Genomic DNA, 26,521 nt, shown 5'->3' with positions numbered 1-26,521 from the left:
GAATGTCTTAAGGTTTCCTCCAGGAAAGTTAAAGGTAAAGAAAACACTTGTATGTTACTGTGGACATTGAAAGTAAGGTAAAGATTGACTATGTAATAAAGAGATCCAATGATAACCCAGAAGCTTCAAAGAAAATGGGTTCTCTCCTGGTTGGTGGAGCTTAGCTTTGCCAAGCTCCTTCTCTCTTGTCTCTAAGCTCTCATGCAGGCCCTTCCGCTCCTCTTCACGGCTGCTGCCGGGCCATGAGCGTGTCTGCGTCCTGACTTTGCACTGGAGAGAACTCACTCCTGTGGCCACAGCCAGTTCAGGGAAACTCAGGAATGTGGTGTAGCCCTGTGCCCAGGAGGAAGGGGCAAGAGGTGTTAGTGGCCATTAGCTGTCCATCAGAATTTATTGAATTTATGTTTAGATTTTTTCCCACTTAAGCACAAATGAGGTGTGTACAGTACACACCATAAACCCTATTCTAAACTTTGCCTTATTCAATTAATAATACAGTACGGAGATGTTGACACAGAAATGGCAAGATGGCTGGCATTCATTTTTAATGTTCTGGGGCACTCCATCTCAGGGATGGACCATGTTCCTTTGATCACCCTTGTAGGGGTGGGCCGTAGGTTGATTTCCATTTTTGTGTTTATGGATAACGTTTCAAGACATACTTTTTTTTTTAAAGATTTATTTATTTATACAAGAACGGGGGTACAGGCCAGATGTGTGGGAGGGTGAAAGGATTCACCAGAGAAAGAGGGGGGAACAGAACAGGCAGACTGACGAAAAACACTGCTGAGGGGAGCAGCGGGAGAGACAGGAGAGGTCTGCCACACATGTGGGACCCTCGTGGGCCGGTCTGGATCAAACCAGTGCTGCAGAGGCTGCAGACAGCTTCACAGCGCTGCGCTCAACCACCTGTGCCACCAGGGGAGGCCCTCAAGACATACTTTTGAACTTATATACATTCAAGTAAGCATCCCTACCAGTAAGATTGCTGACTCAATGTGTAAGTGCATTTAAATATTGGATCCTTGGCAAAATTGTTCTCTGTGTACCTGAACCAATTTTGACCTCTCCCATATTATTATAAAATTTAACATTTACATTAAATATATATTTAATATATATCTCTATATACTCAAATGTTATGAATTTTACTTTGTGTCTTGACATATGTGAGCATCTGGGCTGTTTATGCTCAGAGAATGCTAGAAGCAATGCACTTTGCTGAAGATTGCTGGTTTCATTCTTCCATATCTGGGCCATTCTAGCGCAGCCTCCCACATCTGGGTGTCAAGGATGCAGACACTCCTTCCACCTCTGGTGTAGCAGACAAGAGTGATCCAAATTCTTCTCAGCACAGTCCTCCTGAAAATTATGGTAATGGCACAGATTTGGCCCTTGCATTAAAATCACTTTACTAGCTCTGCCTCATTCCAAACCAAGAAAAATAGTGCCTTGCCCTTTTCTTGAATATCATCACATGCTTGTTTGACAATATATGATAGTTTCTTATGCTGTTTCAGCAAGGAAATTCTTCTTCTTCATGTTGAAATTACTTCAGTTTAAATTGCTCCAGCTGCACTCTCAACTTATCCCCTTTCATCTTGCCTTAAATGAAAACAGCAGCTTTTAATTATTTTTATGTTCCCCTGGATTCCTTGCTTTGTTCTCATGCAGCTTGACTTCAATCCTATAATCTCTGATCTTGACTTTGACTATCCTGGGTTCATTGTAGTGTTCCACCATGACTCTGTGTGTGTGTGTGTGTGTGTGTGTGTGTGACAGAGAGAGAGAGAGAGAGAGAGAGAGAGAGAGAGAGAGAGAGAGAAACAAATATGTCAATAAGAGTATATATATATAATGAAAAAGTGTGATTTCAAAAAAAATAATAAAATGAGTACTGTGTCCCTTATCACCCAACTTAAGAAACAGAATATCACAGTATTCTTGAGGCCTGTTCAAAGCTGGGTCTACAGTTCAAGCATTGTGAGTAAGAAATAAACTGCTGTTATGTTAAACTGTTGAGCTCTCAGGGTCACGCAGAAGTGCCTATGTTGTATTAACCAATTCAGACAAAAAATAGAAATAAGAAATCAGAAACCATAGTGTATACAGAACATGAAATAAGAGGGGGTGACACCCTGTCTTTTGTCTTGTAGTAAGGGCAGGAGCTGGTCCTCCCTCACCTGCCCTTGGGGCTAGGGGTCACAGCTGGGCAGAAGGTAGAACTCAAGAAATCTGCATAAATTTATCTTAATTGTCACTTTCTTTATCACATTGTATATTTTTTTATATGAGTGAGGAATCCATTGCTCAAGAATCACATTATCAGTTCTTAGGCAGGAACTGAACCTAGGTATTTAATTTTAGAATTTCTTCTTTCTGTATAGTTAAGCATCTACCCAGACCCCTTAATCTTTTTTCCATGGCATAGAGATATAGCTGATAAATGATTGCTCAGCCAGGGCATTTTGCAGACTTACTTACATTTAGGTGGGACAGCATGACTAATTTTACAAATGAAATGGAACAGAAATGATGCGTGTCACTTCAGGGTCAAAGTGATTATGAATGGGATGTATCTTCTACTCGCTTTCAATCCTTACACTTGTTGGGCAATCTTAGAAACCCTGTGCTGAAGATGGAAAAGTTTTTCTCAGCCATGGGCCTTGAACTGATATATGGAATAGAGTCTATTATTTAAGAAAAACAACAACAACAAACACATGAAAGAAACAAACCACCCCCTATACTTCATTGTGTTAAGTCACCAAAGTTTTAGAGTTATTTATTATAGCAGCGAATATTATCTTAACTAATGTAAATTAACAATAAATGCCCAAGATTTATATGAAAAAAATTCTTCAACACATGAGATCTGAATAAATAAATCTCATATTTATGGATAAAACAACAGATTGCCTCAAGATGTAACTTCCCCTCAAATATCTAATTTCAGTATAATATTCAAGTGGACAGTTTTATCATTTATTTGGATAGTTAAAATAAGAAGATGAAGCAAAAAGATTTTGAAAGAGAATATATATGGTAGGGACTTCCTCTATCAGACTGAGGATATCAAAATCTACTATAAGATTGTGGAGTGGCACTGTTACAGAAGATGACAAACAGGTTAATGAAATAATACAGAGAGATCAGAAACAGATCCATGGGTCCATTAGATTTGACATATGACTAAGTTAACATTTCAAATCAGGAAAGAATGGAATATAGAAAAATGTTCTTGAGACAACCAGTCATCCAGTATAAAAAATATAATGCTGGATGATTTATTTATTTTTATTTATTTATTTATTTATTTTTTTGAAAGCACCACCAAAAGCGAAAGATCTTTATTTAAAAAAATGGATAGCAGTAAGAAAAAAATATCAAGGGTCTATAATTAAATGGGAACATCACAAATCTTGCAGAGAGGACCTTTTGAGTAACTTCATGCCAATAATTTTGAAAATGTAAATGAAACTGACATCTTTCTGGATAAACACAGTTTACCAAAACTGACAGGAGAAAGAGAAAAGCAAAATAAACATTTAAAATAAATAGACATTAAATCTGTATTAATAACCCATATTAATAACCCACTTAAGGAACATCTATTAGCAGATGATTTTTTTGGTAAATTCTACTAAGCATAAATGATTTTTTTACAAAAACAAAATCATTGATTTTCAAATTGAAACACAATTTGCATTCATGGGAGAATAACTAAACAGATTGTGATAGATAATCTACATTAGTGTCTTTCTATTTTAATTCCTTAATTTGGTTGCTAATAATTTCTTTTTGGATTTTTTCATGTATAATTGCATAAGAGAGTGACATGCAATTTCATTTTTTTTGTACTGTTCTTTGTTAGGTTTTAATGTTTAGGTGATGACATTACAAAATTGCTGGGGATTAATCTTTTATACTCTGTAGAGGAGAATGCTGGATGATTTAAACACATTATTCTCAAAAATAAGTAAGAAAATAAACACACTACAAAGGGTTATAGGAAAATGTGCTTATCATCCTGGAGCTTGAAAAAATCATAAAGGAAATTTTTCAAAACCATAATGGAAATGTTCACAAACTTGATAACATATGTAATATATGGCAAACACCAAAAGCAAAGGAGAAAATACTTGACACACATATAGTGGGCAACTAATTAACACCCAGAATATATAGAAATTGAAAATCATATGAATTTGTAAGATGATAAATAACCCCGTAGAAGAATGGATGAAGGATATGTCCTGGTAATTCACAAATATACAAAAAGATACTGAATCCCATTGATATTTGAAAAACACAAATTAAAGCAATATGGAGATGTAATCTCTTAATCACTAAATTGAGAAAAATTGAAAAAGCTTGCTAATATCAAATACTGACCAGAGTGTGAGGAAATAGTTATAACTGTATTTTAGTGGTACAGTCTTTTAAGATATTTTGCCAATGCTATTAAAATTTTAAAAGCATGTACTCTTTGACAACAATTCCACTTTTTTCTATGTACTATAGGAGTTCACACACTTGTATATGCAAAGAGTTCTATACACAAGGCTCTTCATTGTGGAAATATTGGTAGGTGGAAAATTTGGAAACAGCTGCTCATGCAAATGTGAACTATAGAAAACTATGAAGCAATATAAAAGAATAAAGTGGTTCTACATGGACAGATGTGGAAATAGATATGATTCTTAGAGATAAGATACAATGAAGGTAAAAAGACAATACTTGCAATGAGGGTGGAAAGAAAGAAAACCCACCAAACAAACTTTTATCTCTGTATGTACTTATGTATACATGTAAAGACAAGGAAATATCCAAAGCCTCAAATTCTGAATTCCAAAATACATCTGACCCCAGGCATTTCAGATAAGTGGGCATTCAGCTTATGGACCTGACACATGATAAACATATACAAATAAACTAGTATTAATATAGATCATTTAGCCTGGCCCACTCTGGTGGTTTGGATCATAACAGAAACATCACTTTCTGTACCTTTAAACTCAAGAGAAATAATTGGTAGCGGGAATTTCATGGGAAATCATACATTGTACAAAAATAAAGGATGATGTAATAAATATGTGTGTGTGTGTATGTGTGTGTCTCTCTCTCTCTCTCTCTATATATATATATATATATGAAATAAAACAGTGGAAAATAAAAAAATAAACTCAAGAGAAACAAGCATAGTTCCTGCAACCTCATATGTTGCAATTCACCTTTAAAGCAAGGCTTCCATGTCTGCCTACCATTTTGTCTTTTTTGTTTTTCCCACTTCCCACCCAGTTAGCGAGACAAGGACTCAACGTTGTGCTCATCAGCCGAACGCTGGACAAACTACAGGCTGTTGCTGCAGAGATAGGTGAGCAACCCCAAAGAGAAAGGGAGATGTGTGTGGTGCCCGCCAGCCAAGTCTGTTCCTGTCCTGCCCGTGAAAGCAGCTGTCACTGCCACCTAGTGCTTTCTGGAGCTGGGGCCACCCGTCCTGCAGGAAGCCCAGTTTAAAAGTTAAGTTCCGAGCGCTAAGTGGGCTCCAGCTCACCAGTGATCCTCTGGGTTAGGTGAAGCAGGAACAGACTCACACACAGAGAGGTCCAATTTCTGCTTTGGTCTGCTGCTTTCATGTCTAGAATTAGTGCCCTCATCCAGAGGCCCCAATGCTCTGGTTGCTTTTAGCACTCCCTTCAAAAGTAGAATTTGTGTTTGGGACTTCATGTCTTTCCCTGTTTGTGCTTTGCTCCTTCCAGGTGGGTGAGGGATGACGCGCTCGGCTGGTCGTCAGTTTAAAAAGAAGATAAACGTGGATGGAGTGAGAAGGAATTATGCTCAGTGATAAGCCAGAAGGAAAAAGAAAAATATCGGATGGTTTCACTTATAACAGGAATATAGGGGAACCAAATAAGACATCAGTGTAAAAAAATAATAACAATACAAAACACAACAAAGCAAAAACAGACAATTATAAACCAAGAGACATCCTGCAGGGGAGGAGGGAGAGAGGTCAGAGGGAGGGAGGGAGGAGCACAGGGGACTGAGGTGATGGTGCACGGGTGCATTGGTGAAGGAAATTTTATGGGGACTACACCTGAGGGGGTGGGGGGAAGCAAATATTGTTTAAAAATGAACAATGATGTAAAAAATAAAATCTTATTAGCTAGCCAAGAGTAATAGATGTCCAACTTTGATTGTATCACAATCAAAGCTGACCTTTAGTAACAAGGACAAAAAAAAAAAGAAAATTTTGACCCAGGATGTGTAGCATGAAAGTTACACCGTACAGCCCCAGCAGGCAACATTTATACTAGAAGGTTTTTTTTTTTTTTAATTATTATGCTCCACTCTGAAAGGTTCTTAGCAAATAATGATCATCATGTCCCTTTGGGGGGATTTAATTTTGATAATTATTAATTTAGTAATGAATAGACTTCTTAACGCAAAAGAATGAGTCTTAAATTATGAAGCCTCATAAAGACCACGGGAAATGGTCTGGGGGACAGTCCCGAGTTCCTGGAGGAGATGCTGGAAAAGAGACAGATGTGGGAGGTGTGAGCTGAGGAGGAGGCCAGGGCTCAGTGCCCTTGAATCAATAAATCATGCTTTTGTTCTGTCTGGATAGCAAAAGTAACTTTGAACAGGATTAGGATGTTCTTCATTATTTCCCTTGCAATGTGAAGCAAATAGTGTCCTTACTCTAAAATCACCCCCACCTTGAACTATGCCCAAGATCATTTGCTCCAGATATATTGGGTCTAATTCCAAAGCCAACCATGCAGCAGTTGGTAAAATCTGCCTGTTGCATTTCTGTCTGTCTGTAAGCTGCAGCTCAAGGCTGATTCCCAGGGACTAGTGGAAAGAGCGCTGATTTGGAGGGAGCAGTGGGGGTGCCCTTGGCAAGCAAGTTAGCTTCTCTGTGCCTCAGTTTTCTCCTCTGGGAAAGAATAATACCTGCTTTACAAAGTTGCAGAGAGGATTAAAAGAATCTGTTGTGTAGGTAAATGCTTATGAACATTAATGTGTTCGACAAATACATAGGGTTGCCGTCCTTGTGGAGAGAACCTGATATTCACCAAGCAGAGGCAGCATCCGACTTTGCTCTGACAGCCCCTTAGTCCAGGACTCTCAAACTCAAGCATACACCAGGGTGGAGCACTTATGAATGCAGATCCTAGAGTTTCTAGTTCAGGGGGCTTGGGGTGGAGCCCAAGACCCTGTGTTTCTAACCAGTTTCCCAAGATGCTGATGCTGTGATCTGGACCCCACTTTGAGAAACACTGGCATTAAAGTGCATATATTTACCACCAGAGTAACACTTAGAAACAAACCAGCAAACCAGCATTCACAAATCTTTAGACACACCCATGGCTGTTTCTTATTTCTAATTGGTGTAATACAGCTGTTCTCTTAAAAATCTGTTCACATGGCACAGGAACATCAAGGGCATCGCAACAGGAAAGGGGCTTGGATTCCTGTTATGAAGTAATAATTGTTGTCTCTACCACAGAGCGCACAACAGGGAGTAGTGTGAAGGTTATACAAGCAGATTTCACCAAAGATGACATCTATGAGGATATTAAGGAAAAACTTGAAGGTTTAGAAATTGGAATTTTAGGTAAGTAAATTGCAAAATGTAAAGCTTTTTGTAATAATTATCTTAATAGCACTCAATGATTTCATGGTGACAAGCTTAACTCATGACAGTATTTTATTTTATTTTTTTAAAGATTTATTTATTTATACAAGAACTGGGGTACAAGCCAGATGCATGGGAGGGTGAGAGGATTCACCTGAGACAGAGTGGGGAACAGAACAGGCAGACTGACAAAATACACTGCTGAGGGGAGCAGCGGGCAAGACAGGAGAGGTCTGCCATGCCATGTGGGTAGCTCTCTGGCCTGTCAGGATCGAACCCATGCTGCAGAGGCTGTGGATAGCTTTACAGCACTGCACTCAACCCACTGAGCCACCAGGGAGGCCCCCATGACAGTACTTTATTTTATTTATTTTTTTAAAAATTTATTTATTTATTTATTTTTTACTTTAACATTTATCATTTAAAAAAAAATTTTAGACAATATTTGGTTCCTCCCACCCCCTCAGATTGAGTCCCCATAGAATTTCCTTCCCTAAAGCACCCGTGCACCATCACCACAGTCCCCTGTGCTCCTCTCTCCCTCCCTCTGATCCCTCTCCCTCCTCCTTCCCTGCAGTATGTCTCTGGTTCATAATTGTCTGTTTTTGCTTTGTTGTGTTTTGTACCATTATTACTTTTTTTTTTTTTTTTTGCACAGATGACCATGACAGTATTTTAAACTGTAATATTAAAGCTCAAATCTTCAAGGGGCATTGCTAGAGTAATGCTGCCTATGACTTTGGAATGTATCAAACATACATTTCAGTGGTTCCAATTGCATTTTCTAATATAAAAATTAATTTTCTTGGGCCTCCTGTGGTGGCACAGCAGTTGAGTGCTGGGCTGCGAGGCTGCCCGCAGCCTCTGCAGTACCAGTTCGATCCCTGGCTGCCGGCGAGGGTCCCACATGGTGCGCAGACCTCTCCTGCCACGCCCGCTGCTCCCTTCAGCAGTGTATTTCATCAGTCTGCCTGTTCTATTCCTTGCTCTGGCTCTGGTGAATTCTCTCACCCTCCCGCGCTTCTGACTGTACCCAGTGCTTGTATAAATAAATAAATATATCTTTAAAAAAATTAATTTTCTTCCCTGAACTGATATTGACAGGAAGAGGGATTCTTAGAAACATTGGGTTAAAAGAATTAGCTTAGCAAACAAACAATGCTGTGATTGATCTATGAAATAGTGTGTGATTTATAGACTAGCTATTTTGTCATCACATACACTACACACTATATCACACAAGGATGGAAGTAAGATTTGTTTTCTAGGCTTCCTGATGAATTTAAAAAAATCTTGCATTTTTTGCAGCAAAATGTAAAACATTATTGCAGAAAAACTGGAAATAATGAGCCCATTAAAGAATTCTAAGTTACTTAAAATCACAGTAAGTTGAGAGCATTTTAGTAAATACATATACCCATATTTTCAAAATAAACATTAAAAAGAAGATAAACATCACAAATGGTTTCCCTTGTCTTTAAGTTTCTAGACAGCCATCGCTTCGAATGACTGTGGTGTATTCTGCCATGTCCTTTGTTTCACTTGCTTCCTGTTATTGGACAACTTTTTTTTCCTTCCAATTTCCTCACTGCTAGCAGATCACGTTGCAATGAACAGCTTCATTTATATATACATTGTATGTGTTTCCTTGGAGTACTTCCCAAGAGAAGATTCTGGCGTAACTATGATCAATTTTAAGACTTTCATAAAATTTGCTGTAGACTCTTCTGACATTTTGTTTTTCCTCTTCCTCTCAGTCAATAATGTTGGAATGCTTCCGAATTTCCTCCCAAGCCTTTTCCTTAATACACCAGATGCCATTGAGGTAGGCTTGTGCTGTCTAAGGACGGGTTCCTCTCACCTAACTCCTGGGTCTTCTGACTGGATAATTACCAGGGATATAGGGGAAAGGCAGGGTAATGGGAGTATTTTGCATTCCAGCAGGTGTCCAGAAAGCTGTCTTTCTTTTCACATTAGTACCTGATACACAGTCAAGATCACTGGTTTTCGCAGCCATCTCTAGGATGAGGACATTTCCCCCTTCCCTGCACATCGAAACTTACCTTCCCGCTGTCTGATTCTTTAGGGCTCTGAGCTCTGCATTATAAAGTGGTAATTCTGCCTAACAAATTTATAGCTGTTGGAGAAGGCCAATTTTGGCTTTCTTTGTCTTCCCGGAGAATATGATTTGTTCAATTTTCATTAAGAGAGGGTCGATGATACAAACTCTTGAGGCTGGTATTTCAGCAAGCTTGATCCAGACCCATGGTGCCATTGTTGGGCATGAGGGAACTTATTATGCATTAGCAATCTTGGAAGGCGCTCTCAGGCCCTGGCCTTTAAAGCTATGGCATTGTATATTGATTCTGAACAGGCTAGCACATTTCCATTCCCAGATCCCGCAAGTATTCCTGTGGTCCTACTTCAATCCTGAATACTGCGTTGACATATAACCCCAGATGGTGCAGATGTCACTACAAATCCTTGCCAAACTCCTTTCTTGTTCACACGTCTAACCTCCCTGGTCCCTGTTTTCCAAATTCCTTGTTTGTGGCACAAGTCCTTATCTCTCCATTAAACAGGTGTCATTTTTGCTTCTCTTTTTCTATTTATGTCTGTGCTTGTGCTTCTTTCTTTGTCTAACCCTTTTTCTGTCTTGGATGAATCTAGAAATTTCTTTGTCTGCTTTCTGTAGCCCAGAAACTCTACCTTATATTATATAGCAATTTGCTTTGCTATTCTTTATGTTATTGCCTCCTAGACCCGTTTATGCTAAGCTCTCCTCCTTCAGTCGGAAATTAATTATCTCCCTTTGATAATCTTTGCCCCTGTTCCTCTCTACTTCTTTGAGGAAACTTTTGGTTGACTTCCTTTCAAGATCACATTCTGATAGACTCATAGGGCAGATGTCAGGCATTCCCCAGTTCTAGTACACATTTGCTGAACATCAACTAGCAGCCTAATTTGCGGACTAAGTGAGTGAAGAGATGTGCTCAGATAAGCAGTTTTGCCCACTTTATGGTTCTTTATCACTCAAGAGAATTTCTCAAATGTTCTGACTGATTCATGATTGTAATTGTTTGTTGCAGAACCTCATCCATTGTAATATCACCTCAGTAGTGAAGGTATGTGACTCAATGTCTGTACTAAATGCATTAAAATGCTGTAATTGTTGGGATTTGGCAACATTGTCTCCTTCCCTGTAGAAGCAAAATTCTTTGAAATTGAACTACACTTGATTGAGAGACTATGTAGTGGTCATTTAATTATCTCATTTGGTTTGCATAAAGAAAATAGTGATGGATTCATTCTCCCTAGTATCTGAATTCTGTTTTTGTGTTCAGTTTTGGTATATGTCAAGACATATTAGACCTGATCATGGCAAAATTTATTGGGATTCCAAGGCAACTTTAAAAAAATTTAATACTTTCCTCTGATTTTAATCTTTGTTTGGAAAAATGACAAGGGACATGGCTTGATTTTTTAGAACTTTTGTTGTTCAATAAAAATATTTGTGGATTGATGTACAAGTTCATATATATTCTGATCCTAGCTCAGCTATTAGTTAGTTGGACAGTGTTAGGCAAGTTATTTAACCCCCTGAAGGCCTTGGATTAGAGTGTACTGCATGAGCATTACAGTGTAAGCGCTATAAAGCTGATACGGCACCTTTGTGTGAGTAACATAAAGGAGTCCTCTCCAGGCAGACAATTCAAAAAAGGTGCTGCTTAAGCCCGATACTGTGTGTCCTGGAGAGTAGATGGTGCTTTTCTCTTCCCACAATATTCTCCTTTCCTTTGAATGCATAGAGCCTTTCAATGGCTTGTCAGTAAACCCTGGGTTTGCAGCCCACCCTCACCCTCACAGCTGTCCACTTTACCCAGCACAATTCACAACTGTGTATGGAAGCCCTCGTGACTACTCTGGAATATCCAGCAAGCTGCAGCTGTGAATCAAATATGGTCCCTGTTTTGTTTTTGTTTTGTTTTTATTTTGTTTTATATTTTTTTAAAATAAATTTTATGTTTATATTCCCCATACAATTGCAACCCCCCCATTCTGACCCCAATCTCTCCCCTCCCACCCCCCACCCCCAAAAAAGTGTCTCTGGTTCATAGTTTTTGTTGATTTTGATTTTCACTTTCTTATAGTTATTCATTTTCCTGGTCCCTTATTTAAGTTTTCTAGATTCCTGCTATGAGTGAGACCATCCGGTATTTTTCTTTTTCTTTCTGGCTTATTTCGCTGAGCATGATTCCTTCCAGCGCCATCCATGTTGCTGCAAATTGCATGTGTTTATCTTTTTTGAATGCTGAGTAATATTCCATGGTGTATATGTACCACATCTTCTTGATCCAGTCATCTATTTTGGGGCATTTGGGCTGTTTCCAAAGCTTAGCTATTGTAAACAGTGCTGCTATAAACATAGGGATGCAGGTGCTCTTTGGAATTGATGTTTCTGTGTCCTTTGGGTAAATACCTAGGAGTGGAATTGCTGGATCATATGGAAGCTCTATGTTTAGTAGGTCCAGAAATCTCCACACAGCTCTCCATAGTGGTTGGTATGGTCCCTGTTTTTAATGGAGTTGGTTGGAGGACAGCTCAGTCTCACCCCTTAACAACATAAACTGACAAGAGGAGACTGGCTTCCCAAGGAAAATAAGTTGTTATCATCATAAGGAAGGAGGATGGATACTGAGCAGGCCAAACAATATTATTTCCCAGTAGCTAAATTGGGCTGGGGACAATTATTTTTGCCTTTGGTTGTTTTTCTGTGAGCATACTGGTATTTTATAGTTTCCTGCTCAGTTTTACTGGGTACACACATTATTTTTATGCTGAGCAATCAATGGCTTTTTAAAGCCCCCAACTGATGTAATTGTAAGTTTTATATGTCCAACTGCTGTCTGCAGTCTTACTGCTAAAATCTTTCACATTTTGTGTATCTGTCTTGCTCTTTTTGGTCACAGGGTTTTCCAAGTATATTTGACAACTGCCTGATTCCTTTAGCAGATAAGTGTTTTGATTTTATAGTTTTTTTAAAAAAAATATTGGTAGACACTGACATTGCTAAATAACAAAGAAAACAAATTATAGGTTAGCTTCTAAGTATGCCACACTCCTGTTAGCCTTGCTGGTTGGAAACATGACCAGCATTGCTTAATTGTTCCAAAAGGAGCCATCTGGAAATGGTAGAGTTCTCTATCAAAGACAGAGATGGGAGAATGAATTTGAGGGCAAAGTGAAGGTGGAATGTGAGACTAAATACCAGGAACTTGGAGACAGGAACCATTGGAGTCCAATGTTATCTCTCTAATTAGGATCATTTGCCCAATAAGCCTAGTGATTCACTTGGGAGACTTTGAGGAATGTCCAATGTTGGTGTTGTCCAACAGTGCTCCAATAATACCTTTTTTGGTTTTTTTTAGGTGACACATTTTATTTTATTGCTTTGGTGGGAACTAAGTTTATACTTGTAGTACAAAGACTCATATAAAAATTGCCATGTCTTTGCATTTTATAGAGCTTTCATAGTAGACATAAGTCAAACAGTGAGTACAATTCTGAAAAATAAGCAATCCACAAATGTGATTGAGAAGTTTTGGCACAAAACTGTGACTTGTGGTACCAAAACATCTGAGTGCTTTAAATACCTTTTCCTTTGGGTCCTAAATCTCCACTGACCTTTCATAAATTTTATTTTTTTTTTTTATTTATTTTTTTTTTATCTTTTTTTTTTTAATAGAGGAATGTTTTTTATTCGTTTGTTTTGTTTACACATGCACTGGGTACAGTCAGAAGTGCGGGAGGGTGAGAGAATTCACCAGAGCCAGAGCGGGGAGCAGAGCAGGCAGAAGGACCGAAGTACACTGCTGAGGGGAGCAGCGGGCGGCAGGAGAGGTCTGCGCGCCATGTGGGACCCTCTCCCGGAGGCCGGGGAGCGGCCGGGGATCGAACTGGCGCCGCAGAGGCCGCGGGCAGCTTCGCAACCCAGCGCTCAACCGCTGCGCCACCGGGGAGGCCCCTTTCATATATTTTAATGTTATTATATTGATTAAACTTCACAATGTTTAACCCCTTACTGGGCTGGTAGTACCCGAATCTTCTCCAATGAAATTGGGAGAATCAGAGAAAGGGTGATGATATGATCGAGTCCTCAGCCTTCTCTCGCCTCCCTCAAAACTCAGTGTCTCAGGAAGCAGTTCTGTGGACTCTGGAGAGCCCCTTGCCACCTCACTCCTGCTCCAGAGCAGTGGAAACATTATGGGAAGTCTCTGAGCATACATTAGGAGACTGGTTTATGAAACAGGAGGAGTGGGAGGGAAAGGGTTGATTGAGAGTTTATAGCAGTGACTCAGACAACATAAATAGGCAAAATTTGTCCTCTATCCCCAGTTTTTTTTTAAAGATTTATTTATTTATGCATACAAGAACTGGGGTACAGGCCAGAGGTGTGGTGGGTAAGAGGATCCACCAGAGACAGAGTGAGGAACAGAACAGGCAGACTGACTGAAATACACTGCTGAGGGGAGCAGCGGGTGAGACAGGGGAGGTCTGCTGCGCCATGTGGGTAGCTCCCTGTCCAGGGATTGAACTCGTGCTGCAGTGGCTGTGGACAGCTTCGTAGGTTGCGTCTTAACCCTTTGCACCACCAGGGAGGCCCCCATTCCCAGTTTTTTAAAAATTTCTCTGTCCCTCCCTCCTGTTTGGATCCTCTTTATCTCAAACCTCCTCCCAAGATAGGACTCAATTGTACTGTTGAGAAAATTTCAGTCCATGGGAGTTTTCCTCTTCCTTAATCCTTAAAATAAATGCCTTGTAACTATGGTTTAAAATGTCTTTCAATAGAATATTTCCACTCCAGGACTGACAGGGAAGATATTTTGGAGTAGCAGAGTTCTCAGTGCTATTGTTATTCCAGTGGACAGATATGTTCTGTCTACAGAGCTATTTCTCAGTCCACTGCAGTCTGCTCCTGTGGCTTGTGTTGAATTAAAAAGATATTCTTCTCCATCTCATACCTTGTATGTGAAATGTTTATGGACACTTGTTAGGTTTGCTGATGGTCCCTCAATTGGAAGTCATGGGTGAGGTTTATTGTGATCACCCTATTCTTTGCTGTAACCCAGAACAAAGTATACATGGGGTGCCCCAGGGCTGACCCCATGACCATAAGCCAATCTCTAATTTTTCAATGCTTTCATTTTCCAGAGAGACTTTAGCTTTATGGGGAAGAAACCAAAAGCCTCTGAAACCAGTGGGTTTCAACCAGACTCATGTTGCCAGAGTTACCTCCAATGGGTGTCAGCAGATTGTCAAAGAGCCTAGAAGATTAGGCTCTTCCTCTAGCACCCACATCCCAAGTCTTCCTCCCCATTTTTACTTAGTTCTTTTAATTTTGGTTTAACTTTGGCCTTCTCTTATAGATGACACAGCTAATTCTGAAAAGCATGGAGTCAAGGTAAGGTGTTTTTTTGAGAGGGTGGAGTAGCATGGTCTCCCTGGTCTGGTAGTCAGCTGACATGGGACTGGTAGGATAGAGTTCATGCTGCTGCTACTTTTGAGAATGTTAACTATGATGAAAGGACATGTAACTTACGGTGGGGGGGGGGCGCATAACTTTGGGACAGACTAACTTAGCAAACAGGTAAGTCTACTTGAAGGTCAAATGCAAGCTATATTGGAGAACAGCAGTTTCAGCACACAGTGTATTTAAAAAATAAAAAACTTAACTCATGTTGAACATAACAGAGACTTTGCCAGTTGGCTTAAGACCAAGATCATCTCTTTGTTATTATGAAATTCAGCTCCTGTCAAAATGAATATTCCAATTTAGTGGTAAAACTTGACACCCCGTCAATCTCTCCATTTATTCCATGTTTTTATTACCCTGTTACAACACCCACTGGGGAGCTGGTCTTTCTCAGGTGGTATTCATAAAAGCAAATGGTTGATAGTTTTATCTTCCTTAGAGAAGGAAGGGGATTAGCCTTGCATTGTAATGTACAGTGTCTTGTGTTTTTCCATATTGAACCCTTCTAATTGAGAAGGATTAAGGATATTGAATTTCAAAAGGATAAGTAAGGACCTAGAGACTTGTGTGGTGGTGCCTGTATGAATGGATGATGGAATGTCAAATACCCAAGACAGCATTATACATATGATACCTGTCCTGTTGTGGGTCACTCTACCAATCAGCAGGGACCTTGAACTCATGTGGTACCCTTCAAGAGAGAAGCATCCTTTCTCCTGAGTCTTTCTAAATTGAACTGGTACTCAATATTTTGGTGGGGAGTCTTTGTTGTAGCAGAGTTCCACACCCTGACACCAACTGACTGGACAGTGATGTTGCTGTGCTTACGATGGCCTGTTCCATGAAGGAGGGGACATTCCACTCCTAATTCTTGGAGGCAGAGCATTGAGTGCTCTGGAAGCCTGGAGGGGATGGAGTTTCCCCTGGACTCACAAGACCCCTTTGTTTTCTTCCTTCTCAAGTTGTGATCAGGCAGCAACACAATTAAACTTTTGCTTCTTTGCCTTTTAGGCAGAAAGGGCTCATCTTGAATATTTCTTCTGGGACAGCCCTCTTCCCCTGGCCTCTGTACTCCTTGTATTCTGCTTCCAAGGTGAGTGGGAGCAGGTTATCCAAGTTTCCTTCGTTTTCCTCTTGCCATTTCCCCTCCCCATACTGACATTTTCCTTTGTGTCATCTGGCAAGTTGACGGACAGATTTGCCTGGAGATGCTCTTCTATATACAGGCGGAGTTAGCCTGCAGGGTGACTGGGTGAACATTAGAAAAGATGTTGACTCTGGATTGATGAAGCTTGCAGCAGCACAGCTGGATAAGTGCAGCCCCCAGAGGAATCCAGTCCTCATTTAATTCCTTGGTTGGGAACACTGTTCACTTCCTGCTTGAAAGGAAGATGCAGTTCCCTTCCTATTTTGGAGGCTTAGCCCAGTGTCTCCAGATCCTTGTCATAAAAGCAAACCCTTGGAGGAGGTGCTCCAGGCTAGATGCACTTCCCTGGGCATGTTGATCTACATGCAATGGTTGCCCCAAAATGTATATTCCCGATGCTTAAATGAGTTTCACCTAGACCAAGAAATGAAGTCCTAACTCCCATGAAAATGAGTGCTGCCTTTTATGATAAAACAGTAGGTTCCTGTGGTGCCCTTCAAAATAAATTGGCTCTGATGGAGAAAGAGGCTCTGGGTCCTTAGATGTTTTTCTTTCTTCCTCCAGGCTTTCATGCACACATTTTCCAAAGCCCTGCAGGTGGAATATAAAGCAAAAGGAATCATTATCCAGGTACGGTCAATAGTTCTGAGTCCTTGGGAATAGCTACTCTGAACACTCATGGAGCGAGGTCTATGGCCTCCTGCAGGGATGTGATCTGGATGGTACCATGTGTGATCATCAAAATGGCAACCTCCTGCTCATATCTGGTTACATGGTCTCACTAGGATAGATCAAGGAAGTGCAATTCTTTTTTTTTTTTTTTAAGATTTATTTATTTATTCATTCAAGCACTGGGTACAGTCAGAAGCGCAGGAGGGCGAGAGAATTCACTAGAGCCAGAGGGGGGAGCAGAACAGGCAGAAGGACCAAAGTACACTGCTGAGGGGAGCAGCGGGCCACAGGAGAGGTCTGTGCGCCATGTGGGACCCTCGCCGGTGGCCAGGGATCGAACTGGCACTGTAGAGGCTGTGGGCAGCTTCGCAGTCCAGCGCTCAACTGCTGCGCCACCAGGGGAGGCCCCAGGAAGTGCAATTCTATCATGTGTCTGGGGGAAAGAAGAACTAGAATAATTGGTGAACATCACTAATAATTAGCACAGCCACCGCCTCTTAGCCCTGTGACAGTTTTAGCATCATCTCCTTCTAGATAATTGTGGATTGGATGCTATAACTGCCAAGGGGCAGCATGGGTGGGAGAAGGTGGGGGAGTGGGAAGGGAAGGCAGTCATTTCCCTGATGTTTGGAACTGCTCTCCAAACAAATATGAGAAAGTAAAAGACTGACTTTTTGAAAAAAAAAAAAAACAAAACAAAACAAAAGAACTGGCTTCTCCAAACACACATATAGTTGGTACTCAATATTTGTTACATGGATGAGGTAACAAGCACTGTGGACTTGGGTTTCACTTTCAAATTCCAACTCTGCTATTTCTCATTTGAACGATCCTGTGCAGCCTTCTTAAACGTGTCATTCTCAGTTTCCTCATCTGTAAAAAGGGGCTTATAATACCTGTCTGAACTTCTGTATAGATCTATTTTGAAGATCAAATAAGTACTCAAATTTAACTCAAATAAGAACTCAAAGTTTATTGACTTCTCATTTTGCACATAAATGTGTTTTGTTCACCAAAACTCATTATAGAATTGAAAGTTAACACTATTATTTCTCTATCTGGAAACTGGGTGTGTATGATCTTTATATTTCTCCAAGAGAAACACTTTGACACCATTGGAAGAAAGCTTTATAGAAATTTATGGCAACATTAATTTCCATGAGAACCAGTTCAACTGAATTGATAGACTTATAATTGGATTCAATTATGAAACAACATGCTCTCATGTGTGATGTGAAGAAAACTGGAGCCAAGAAAAAGAGCATGGGTCTTTTTATTCTTTCAAAAGTTGCCAAGGTCTCTGTGTTGGGAATAAAGTAATAAATCCTATTATGAATCTCATATAGGGTCACCACTGGTGAGACCACAGGTGGGAACACAGTGTTGGATTTTCAGGGCATAGTGTGTGGTGTGTTAGTTTTGTACAACAGGAAAGATATGAGGTATGTGCCATGCCTGGCTCCTCAATGAATTATAAAAATGGGAATCCAAAGTCCTTTAAATTGCTCCAACTTTGGTTATATGTGTTAGAAATAAACTTCTGAGCTAGGGTTGCCAGATAATATACAGAACATTCAATTCAATTTGAATTCCAGATAATGACTAATTCTTTTAGTGTAAGTATATCACATTCGATACTTCAGACATTATGCTACCACTGTTTTTATTTTGACTTTGTTTCCAGACTCTGGCAACCACAATCTAAAATACGACTCATGCCCCCTCTCCCTTCACTTGTGTGCATTTGAACTAGACAGGTTCAAATGGTGTGACTGTGTGACTACCATGGAACTGTAACATTGTATGGCCAAAGTATCAGTAGCAAGTTTAAACCAAAAGCCAGCCACAGTCAGCTGTGCCTGAGTTCTATACCCTTCACTCTTCCATTATCATTCAGGATCTTGAAACCTTTTACAGGAAGGACAATGTTGGAAGATGAGGGGGTGGTAAATGGGTGTTAATTTCCCAGGGCTACATGCGTGGCTCCTGCTTTATGGTTTTTATTTCCCATTCTAGGTGTTGACCCCGTATGCTATTTCCACCTCCATGACAAACTACCTAAAAACCAGCATGATAATCAAGACCGCTGATGAATTTGTTAAAGAATCACTGAATTATGTCGGATTTGGAGATGAAGCCTGTGGCTGCCTTGTCTATGAAATTTTGGTAATTGATAACTTCTTCTCAAAGCAAGGAAGACAGATGTGTAGGTGACCTCAGCTACCTCTTCGTTATTGGGACAGCCACCTATACGCCTTCATGACAAAAACAGTGGTAATAGTGTAGGCTGGTGAGGAGGAATATAGCCAAATATTGTGAAAAGGAATCTGGAGAAGCAAGGAAGGAGCCACTGGAGACCTGGGTGCTCAGCTCATAGATCACTCTGATGTTGGCAGTTCTTACCCTTGACTGCCTTACCTCTCCCCTAGAAATTATACCTAGGAGCCCTAGAAAGTCACCTATACTCATTCATGACAAAGACAGTGGAAACAGCGTAGGCTGGTGAGGAGGAATATAGCCAAATATAGTGAAAAGGCATCTGGATAGGCAAGGGATGAGCCACTGGAGACCTGCACTCAGCTTATAGATAACTCTGATGTTGGCAGTTCTCACCCCTGACTGCCTTGCCTCTCCCCTAGAAATTATACCCAGGAGCTGTAAGAAGGGGAGACCAAGACATAGGGGCTTTCCTCTGCTGGGGGCTGTTATTCTCCATGGCTTCTGGTACTAGTAAATGCCCAATGATCTTCTATCCAGAAAAAGAAAAAAAAAACCCTGGGCCTCCCCAGCGGCACAGTGGGTTGAGTGCAGCGCTGTGAAGCTCTCCGCAGCCTCTCTCTGGCCGGCCAGGGAGATACCCACATGGTGCGGCAGGCCTCTCCTGTGTTGCCTGGTGCTCCCCTCAGCAGTGTTTTCTGTCTATCTGCCTGTTCTGCTCCCTGCTCTGTCTCTGGTGAATCTTCTCACCCTCCCACAACTCTGGCCTGTACCCCAGTTCTTGTATAAAATAAATAAATCTTAAAAAAAAAACAAAGGAAACCACCTTACCTTAAAGAGTTTGCTGACTTCTGTAGTGTATACATTCCCTAGACTACCAGTGTTGTGTGCCCGTTACTTTAGGAGGAATGTACACAGTGGCTCTTGTGAACAACTGCAAGCCTACTTCAGCATACCAGAGGCTCCATCAACTATGGAAGTAAGTTTCCATGTTATTTGGCATGAGGAGTTCTTCTCATTTCTGGACAGCCTTTAGACACACAAACATGACAAAGGTGGAGTTGATATGCAATTAGTATTGCATGCTAATGCTGAAAACAAAGAACATAGGCTTCTCCTCTCCTCCCCTCCCTTCCCTTCCCATCTCCTCCTCTTATCTTCCATCCTCTCCCCATCCCTCTTCTCTCCAAGAGAATCTGTGGTCTTAGTCCTCCAGGATGTTGACTTTTTCAGTGGAATCCACCAGCATTTAGGAAAGGTTTTGTTGTGGCAATTGCCTGCCTTGCAAGCCTATGGTCTTCTAGATATCAAAAGTTGATTTTTTTTTCACTTTTCTCTTGATTTCTTCTGTAACAAATTCTAAACTTTTCTGGCAAACATGTCAAGGACAGAGTAATAAAAAGAGTTCTTATATCTGGTGAAGCAAAAGAGAAAACAAAAAATCTATAAATTATTAAAACCATTAACATCAAATTGGAATTTGCTGGAATTTAGATAACTCTGATGTTGGCAGTTCTCACCCTCGACTGCCTTGCTGCTCCCCTGGAAATTATACCCAGGAGCTGTAAGAAGGGGAGACCAAGACATAGGGGCTTTCCAAAAGCATTGGAACTAAAGTTGTGGGCAAACAAGTAGAATCAACTGGTGAACAAACCATCCTTTTATTTCAGAGGTGAGGCACAAACCTGAGGCTCTCCACCTCTAAGGAGTCTGAGCGTGAGGATGGAGGTGGGAATAGAGCCTCTCAGATACAGTCCCCTGTGGTATATAGGTGTTTTATATCATCATCTTGAGGGAAAGGTTGTTTGCCTTCTGTTTTATGATTGAGGAAACCAAAGCTCAGTGCTAAATCAGAAGGTTGAGGACTACCCGGCTGGTAAAGGTGAAGCTAGAGTTTATGTTTACTTTTGTCTGACACTAAGCCTTTCCTGGTTTCAGCTAACACTCTTTTCAGCTTTCTAGGTTGAAGACTGGTAGAAACAAAGGGGACCTTTTAATAAATTTTAATTTATTTGGAGTTGGCTGATGCATGAGTTTTACTCTGATTCCGAGAAGCTGTTTTTAGTCCTTTGCTTTGGTATATCTCAGCAAGTCCTCGAAAAGCCCACATTTTCCTCTGGCCGAAATTCTGTGGTTTTGTGGGAAGTAGTGGGGTTGAGTAATGATGGGAGCAGGATCACACTGTCAAAAAAAATGATGACTTCTGGGACATAGGGATACAGGTGAGATCTGAGATCAAGAAGGTAGAAGAGAGGAAAAATTTTCCTTCTATTCTTTCAGGTTCTTAAGCTGGTCTAATAACTAAGTTAACACAAGACAGATTAGCAGGAGAAAAACAAATTTAATTACATATGTATGGAAACTCCACAAAGAAATGAGGTTCTGAAAAGCAAGTGTTTAGGGATTATATATTGTTCTTCGCTAGGGAGCAGGGGTGGGGATCTGGAACTTCAAAGGGATGGAAAATAATTTAAAAGAAGATGGGAAGCATGAAAGAATGAACAAATGTTTGCCATCAAATGCGGAGACAAAAGGACACAGAAAGTAATCTGATCAAATAGGACTTGCTAAGTTCCCCTCTGTTAACCATAACCTAGTTCATATTCTTTGTAGTTATCTCTGTTCCTTTCCTGCTACATGTACTTGATCTAAATTCGTTTTAGGCAGTTAAGGCAGAGAAACTTTCTTAATCTGTTGTTTCATGACTTTGATTCATGTGTTTAACACCTAGTAAGACAATTGATAATCTTTCTATAAAATAGGCAAAAGAGGGTCTCCCTGGTGGTGCAGGGGTTAAAGGCTTATTACCATCAAATTATCACCAGCTGCTGCATCACAAGTTTGATTCCTGGCAAGGAAGCTGACCCACAAGGCACAGCAAACCTCTCCTGTCTCACTTGCTGCTCCCCACAGCAGAGTATTTCAGTAGATCTGCCTGTTCTGCTCCCTACTCTGTTTCTGGTGAAACCTCTCACCCTCTTACCCCCAGTGCCTCTGGCCTACACCCCTGTTCTTATATGCATAAATAAATAAAAATAAATCTTTAAAATATAATCTTTGAAATATTATCCTTATACCAAAGAGAAATTTTGGGATGGCAAATTTTTCTCCCCTACAAAACCTTCCAAGGTTTGTGTCTACTGCCCAGAATGCTTGTAATTAAGCATTTGTGTCTCAGCTTGAGGTTTCCCTCCTTTTAAAAGCAACACTCTGTGTTCATCATTTATATTTTACTGTGACTGACTTTGGTTCATTAGCTCATTCATAAATTCATGTATCTGCTTAGCACCTCAGACATCATGCCAGGTGATGGAAAAGAAAACCTTTCTGACTCTTTCATGGAATCTCATTCTAATAGAATACTGGTAGGAAGAACCAGAAGACATGGGAAGATCTTGCACCCAGAAGAGAAAATGTTCACAAAGAGAAGAAGGGAGTGGGCTGTTACCATGAACAGCATTCTCTTAATTTAGAATTTCCTCAGGAATGGCCCTAGAGTGGTTGCTTTGGTGTCTGAGAAAACAAGAAAATTTTGCTTGCTGAGAAAATGTCTCAAAACCTTTAAATTTCAGCAACTACTTACAAAATTGGGGCATTTAATTTCAATGGCCAGAAAAAATATTTTTAAAGATGATGTACCCATAAACCAAGATATTTTAGATTTCAGTTCTCTGTTCTCTCCTGGACACTCACATTTTTTCTCTTAAAGGCAAACTTTATCAGACTGATCCCATCGTGGGCGTTCTACAGCAGCGCCATGCAGAAGTTCCTTCTGACACGCTACTGCGAATACCTCAAGAACAACACCAATGTCCGCGGGGCGGGGCAGGCGGGCGCGCCACCCACTCTGCTTTCTTCTCCAGTTTTGTTGCTTGAAAAAGACCAATGAACAGACCAGCATCTGTCATCCCCCGGAGTTGAAGATACCGCACCTAGAATCCAACTTTTTGGCCATTTCACTCGAGTGTAAAAATCTTTGGGAAAGCTGTTGCGTGATGGGGTTTTAGGGCTTTGTGTGTGAGAAGAAGAGGGGGTCTGTGGGTACAACTGGAAGAATTTCTGGAATAGGCTTATTATATATATGAGAAGAAAGCCTCCGATTCATTGACTGTGGAGAGCAAGACCTAGTAAGGTACTTTGGGACCTTACTATGTGAAGTAGTGTGTGAAAGCAGTGAAAGCTGTTACTAAAGTTATCAAGACTACTGTCGCCCAGAGCATCTGCCTGGTTCTCTAACTGGGTTCTTCAGAGACCCAGCAAACTAGGGGAAGATGTGAGGGAAACAGTTACATCAGGCAAGCTTCTGGGTATCCCCTTTTTCAGTCAAACAGTGTCATCTTTAGCTATATTGTTTATAGCTGGGGTTTTATGTAAGATTGTGCTTATAAAAATAAAAATATAAAACTTCATGAACCTAGTGAAGTATGTATGGCTGTTGATTTATAATGATGCAGACTTGAAACTTACATAATGTGAGAATGCAGTGCTACTTCAACATTTTTTTAAAGGAAAGGATATATTCCTTTAAAAGGTTGAAAAACCATTTCTCTAATGGAGTCATTGATAATTGTAAAGATGAGGCTTTTCACAGTTCGTGGTGTCCCTCATTGGGCACACTCAACTGACAGCTCATTGATGCAGTTCATAAGGTCACTCTCCTGGGACCTCAAGTTGGGGGTGGATGAGAGGCAGAAGGGGAGAGAGAGGACCTGGGGAGGGGAGGAAGAAGGGATGCAGCATAAACCTTACATAGTAAGTGATTTACCCAAAGTCATGCCATTAACAACCAATATACCCTGAATGGGGACACTGGATTTCTACCTACACTTCCCTTCACTTCTCTCTGTGGCAAAAGGGGTAAAACTTTTAGCCAAGAGACTGTTTCATTATGGAATTCAAGATTTCAGCAAGGTAGGATGTATTTTACATGTATTAAATCCTAATATACTTAAATGTGAAACAATCATACTTGCTAGCAGTTGCAGTTATTATTGTCCCAAATTGGTGACACAAAATGACAATTTCTTAAGCTTGCAGGTGCTGTGGGCCGAGGCTGTGGAAAGGGGATGTGGTATATATATATATTATTTTTTGCTTCATGATATTTGGAGACTCAACTGGGAAGACTCAAAGGCTAGAAATTATTCAGTCTTTAGAGCTGTAATTGTCTGAAAGTTTGTGTAGTTGATGGGGATTGTTGCTGGGGGCTCCTATACAAGGCCTCTCTAAGTGCTGCTTGGTCTTCCTCACAGCATGGTAGCAGGGTTCCAAGAATGTACACCCCAAGTGCAATAGGAGGAAATCATACTGTCTAGTATGAAGTCACATGGTATCACTCTCAAGTCCTCCTGTTCAATGCAAGGGAACCCAAACCTTACCTCTCAATGAGAGAAGTATCACATGTCATTGGAGGTGTTGCGACTATCTTTGGAAAATACAGTGAGTTACACTAATATTTTTTAAAAATAATTTATTTAATTATTTGTATTTTACATCATTGTTCTTTTTGTTTTTTTTTTTTTTTACAGTGTTTACTTTCTTTTCTCAGGGTGTAGTCCCCATAGAATTTACACCACAGTTCACTCATGCACCATCACCATAGTCCCTTGTGCTCTTCCTGTCCTCCTTTTGATTCCTCTCCCTCCCTCTCCCCTGCAGAATGTTTCTAATTTATAGTTGCCTGTTTATTTTTGTTTTGTTGTGTTGTGTTTTTTATTTGCATTTCCCTGATTATGAACGATGTTGAACATTTTTTCATATGTCTTTTTGTGTTTCCTCTTGGGGGAGAAGTGTCTTTTAAGTTCTTCTGCCCATTTTTTTGTTGGATTATTTACTTTGCTTTTGTGAAGTTGGAGTTACACTAACTAATCTAAGTGTTTGTCTTAGCATGTGTCAAATATCGTGAATTACTTGTCATTTCAGGTAGTGAGGAAACAACTCATAAAACTCTAGACATTTTGTTTCTACAAACGTTCACATCAAACCCTGGTAAATCTGCCTTTGGTAAGAATGTTCATAATTTAGATGAGAAAAGGAATGTGACTCAGCCCTTTGGAGGCAGATTTTAAAGACAATTTTAGTTGTGTGATTTAGGCATTTTTCAAGTGTATTAATCCTGGTTGACTTTGGATGATTGTCAGCCTTCTTAAGGGTTTTTAAATTAAGAGAGAATTTCCTCATAGTTAAGGCTTCTAGATAATGGATTAGCTTTTCATCCACTCCCATCCCTACTATCCTTTGACAACCACAAATATCTTCTATCTATGAATTTGGTTTTAATTTTTGTTTAAGATTCTGCATACAAGTGAGATTTGTCTATTTTTCTCTGATTTATTTCAATGGACATAGTGCCCTCAATGTCTACCCTCGAATTATTTTGAACCTGCCTGTCTCTGTCTCTGTCTCTGTCTCTGTCTCTAACCCTGTAGTTGGGGGGAAGGGTTAATTAAGAGAGAAAGAAAAGGAGAGGAGAGGATGAAATAAGAGTAGAAATGCTCTGTATTTTAAGATCTTTATCCCCATCACCACTAGTTCTGGATAATAGCTAACATTTGTTAAACACTAATAATGTGTCAGGGACTATATAAATCCTCTGAGCAATTGAGGAAGTGGGAACTGATAGTATCACTTTCATTTTGTAGATAAGGGATCTAGGGCACAGAAAGTTGAGTAACTCTCACAGTGAGTAGTGAGTGGCAGCTGGGAGTTGAAAGAGGGTAACCTCCTAGCACAGATGGGCTAAAGCACCTTACCCCACTTGTCTGGGATGAAGTTCTTAACTGGACTTAATGGCAAGGGTGAACAGGATTCCCTCCAACTCTGAATTTTTCACTTCCACATGTCATTGAGAGAGGGAAGAATGGGCTTCTGCAGCCAGGCCCATGTGTTTCAGTTTCAACACGGACTACTTTCCAAATTTACCATCGTCTGGGAATCATTTGGGAACAGGGAGGCTTGCCAGATTTCACTGAACTTTTGTTTCTACTGAAGAGTCGTTGGCTTTTTATTTCTCGTCTGATAGTCTTCTCTTTGTTTGGAGGACCTGGGACCCCAAGGAACAGCATCGGCAGCTGGTCATTTTGATAGCATTTACTCTACGTTCTTCCAGTTTTCCATCTGTGCTACCTCCCAGGATGCCAAAGGCTGGAGAATCTCTCTGAAAACACTTGGAGCAGGAAAATGAAGTGATTATGGGCTGTTGCTCTGAAAAAAAGGCTGGGAGCTGTTGCTGGGGCAGTTCCCTGGGGTGTCATCCTTCTCTTGGTTTTGTGGGATGGGAACCAGAATGTCCCACTTCAAAAAGACT

At 40.4% G+C, this 26,521-nt stretch overlaps 1 protein-coding gene across 1 annotated transcript in view; it reads left to right on the top strand.

The window, feature by feature from the left end:
• The window catches only part of HSD17B3 (hydroxysteroid 17-beta dehydrogenase 3), a 45,593-nt gene extending 21,955 nt beyond the window's left edge, over nucleotides 1-23,638 (top strand). The window contains exons 3-11 of the mRNA XM_037493912.2: nucleotides 5,302-5,377; nucleotides 7,517-7,624; nucleotides 9,403-9,470; nucleotides 10,735-10,770; nucleotides 15,073-15,107; nucleotides 16,191-16,272; nucleotides 16,891-16,956; nucleotides 19,015-19,164; nucleotides 22,925-23,638. Coding sequence (XP_037349809.1) covers nucleotides 5,302-5,377; nucleotides 7,517-7,624; nucleotides 9,403-9,470; nucleotides 10,735-10,770; nucleotides 15,073-15,107; nucleotides 16,191-16,272; nucleotides 16,891-16,956; nucleotides 19,015-19,164; nucleotides 22,925-23,104 — 801 coding nt within the window. The 3' untranslated portion in view covers nucleotides 23,105-23,638. The remainder of the gene's footprint in view (nucleotides 1-5,301; nucleotides 5,378-7,516; nucleotides 7,625-9,402; nucleotides 9,471-10,734; nucleotides 10,771-15,072; nucleotides 15,108-16,190; nucleotides 16,273-16,890; nucleotides 16,957-19,014; nucleotides 19,165-22,924) is intronic.
• The last annotated feature ends 2,883 nt before the right edge of the window (nucleotides 23,639-26,521 follow it).

The sequence above is a fragment of the Talpa occidentalis genome, unplaced genomic scaffold (genome assembly GCF_014898055.3).
Source record: "Talpa occidentalis isolate TD23 unplaced genomic scaffold, MPIMG_talOcc4v2.1 talOcc4.7, whole genome shotgun sequence".
Classification (NCBI taxonomy): domain Eukaryota; kingdom Metazoa; phylum Chordata; class Mammalia; order Eulipotyphla; family Talpidae; genus Talpa; species Talpa occidentalis.
The sequence above is the reverse complement of the archived record's forward strand: the minus strand, read 5'-3'. Positions and strand labels throughout refer to the sequence as shown.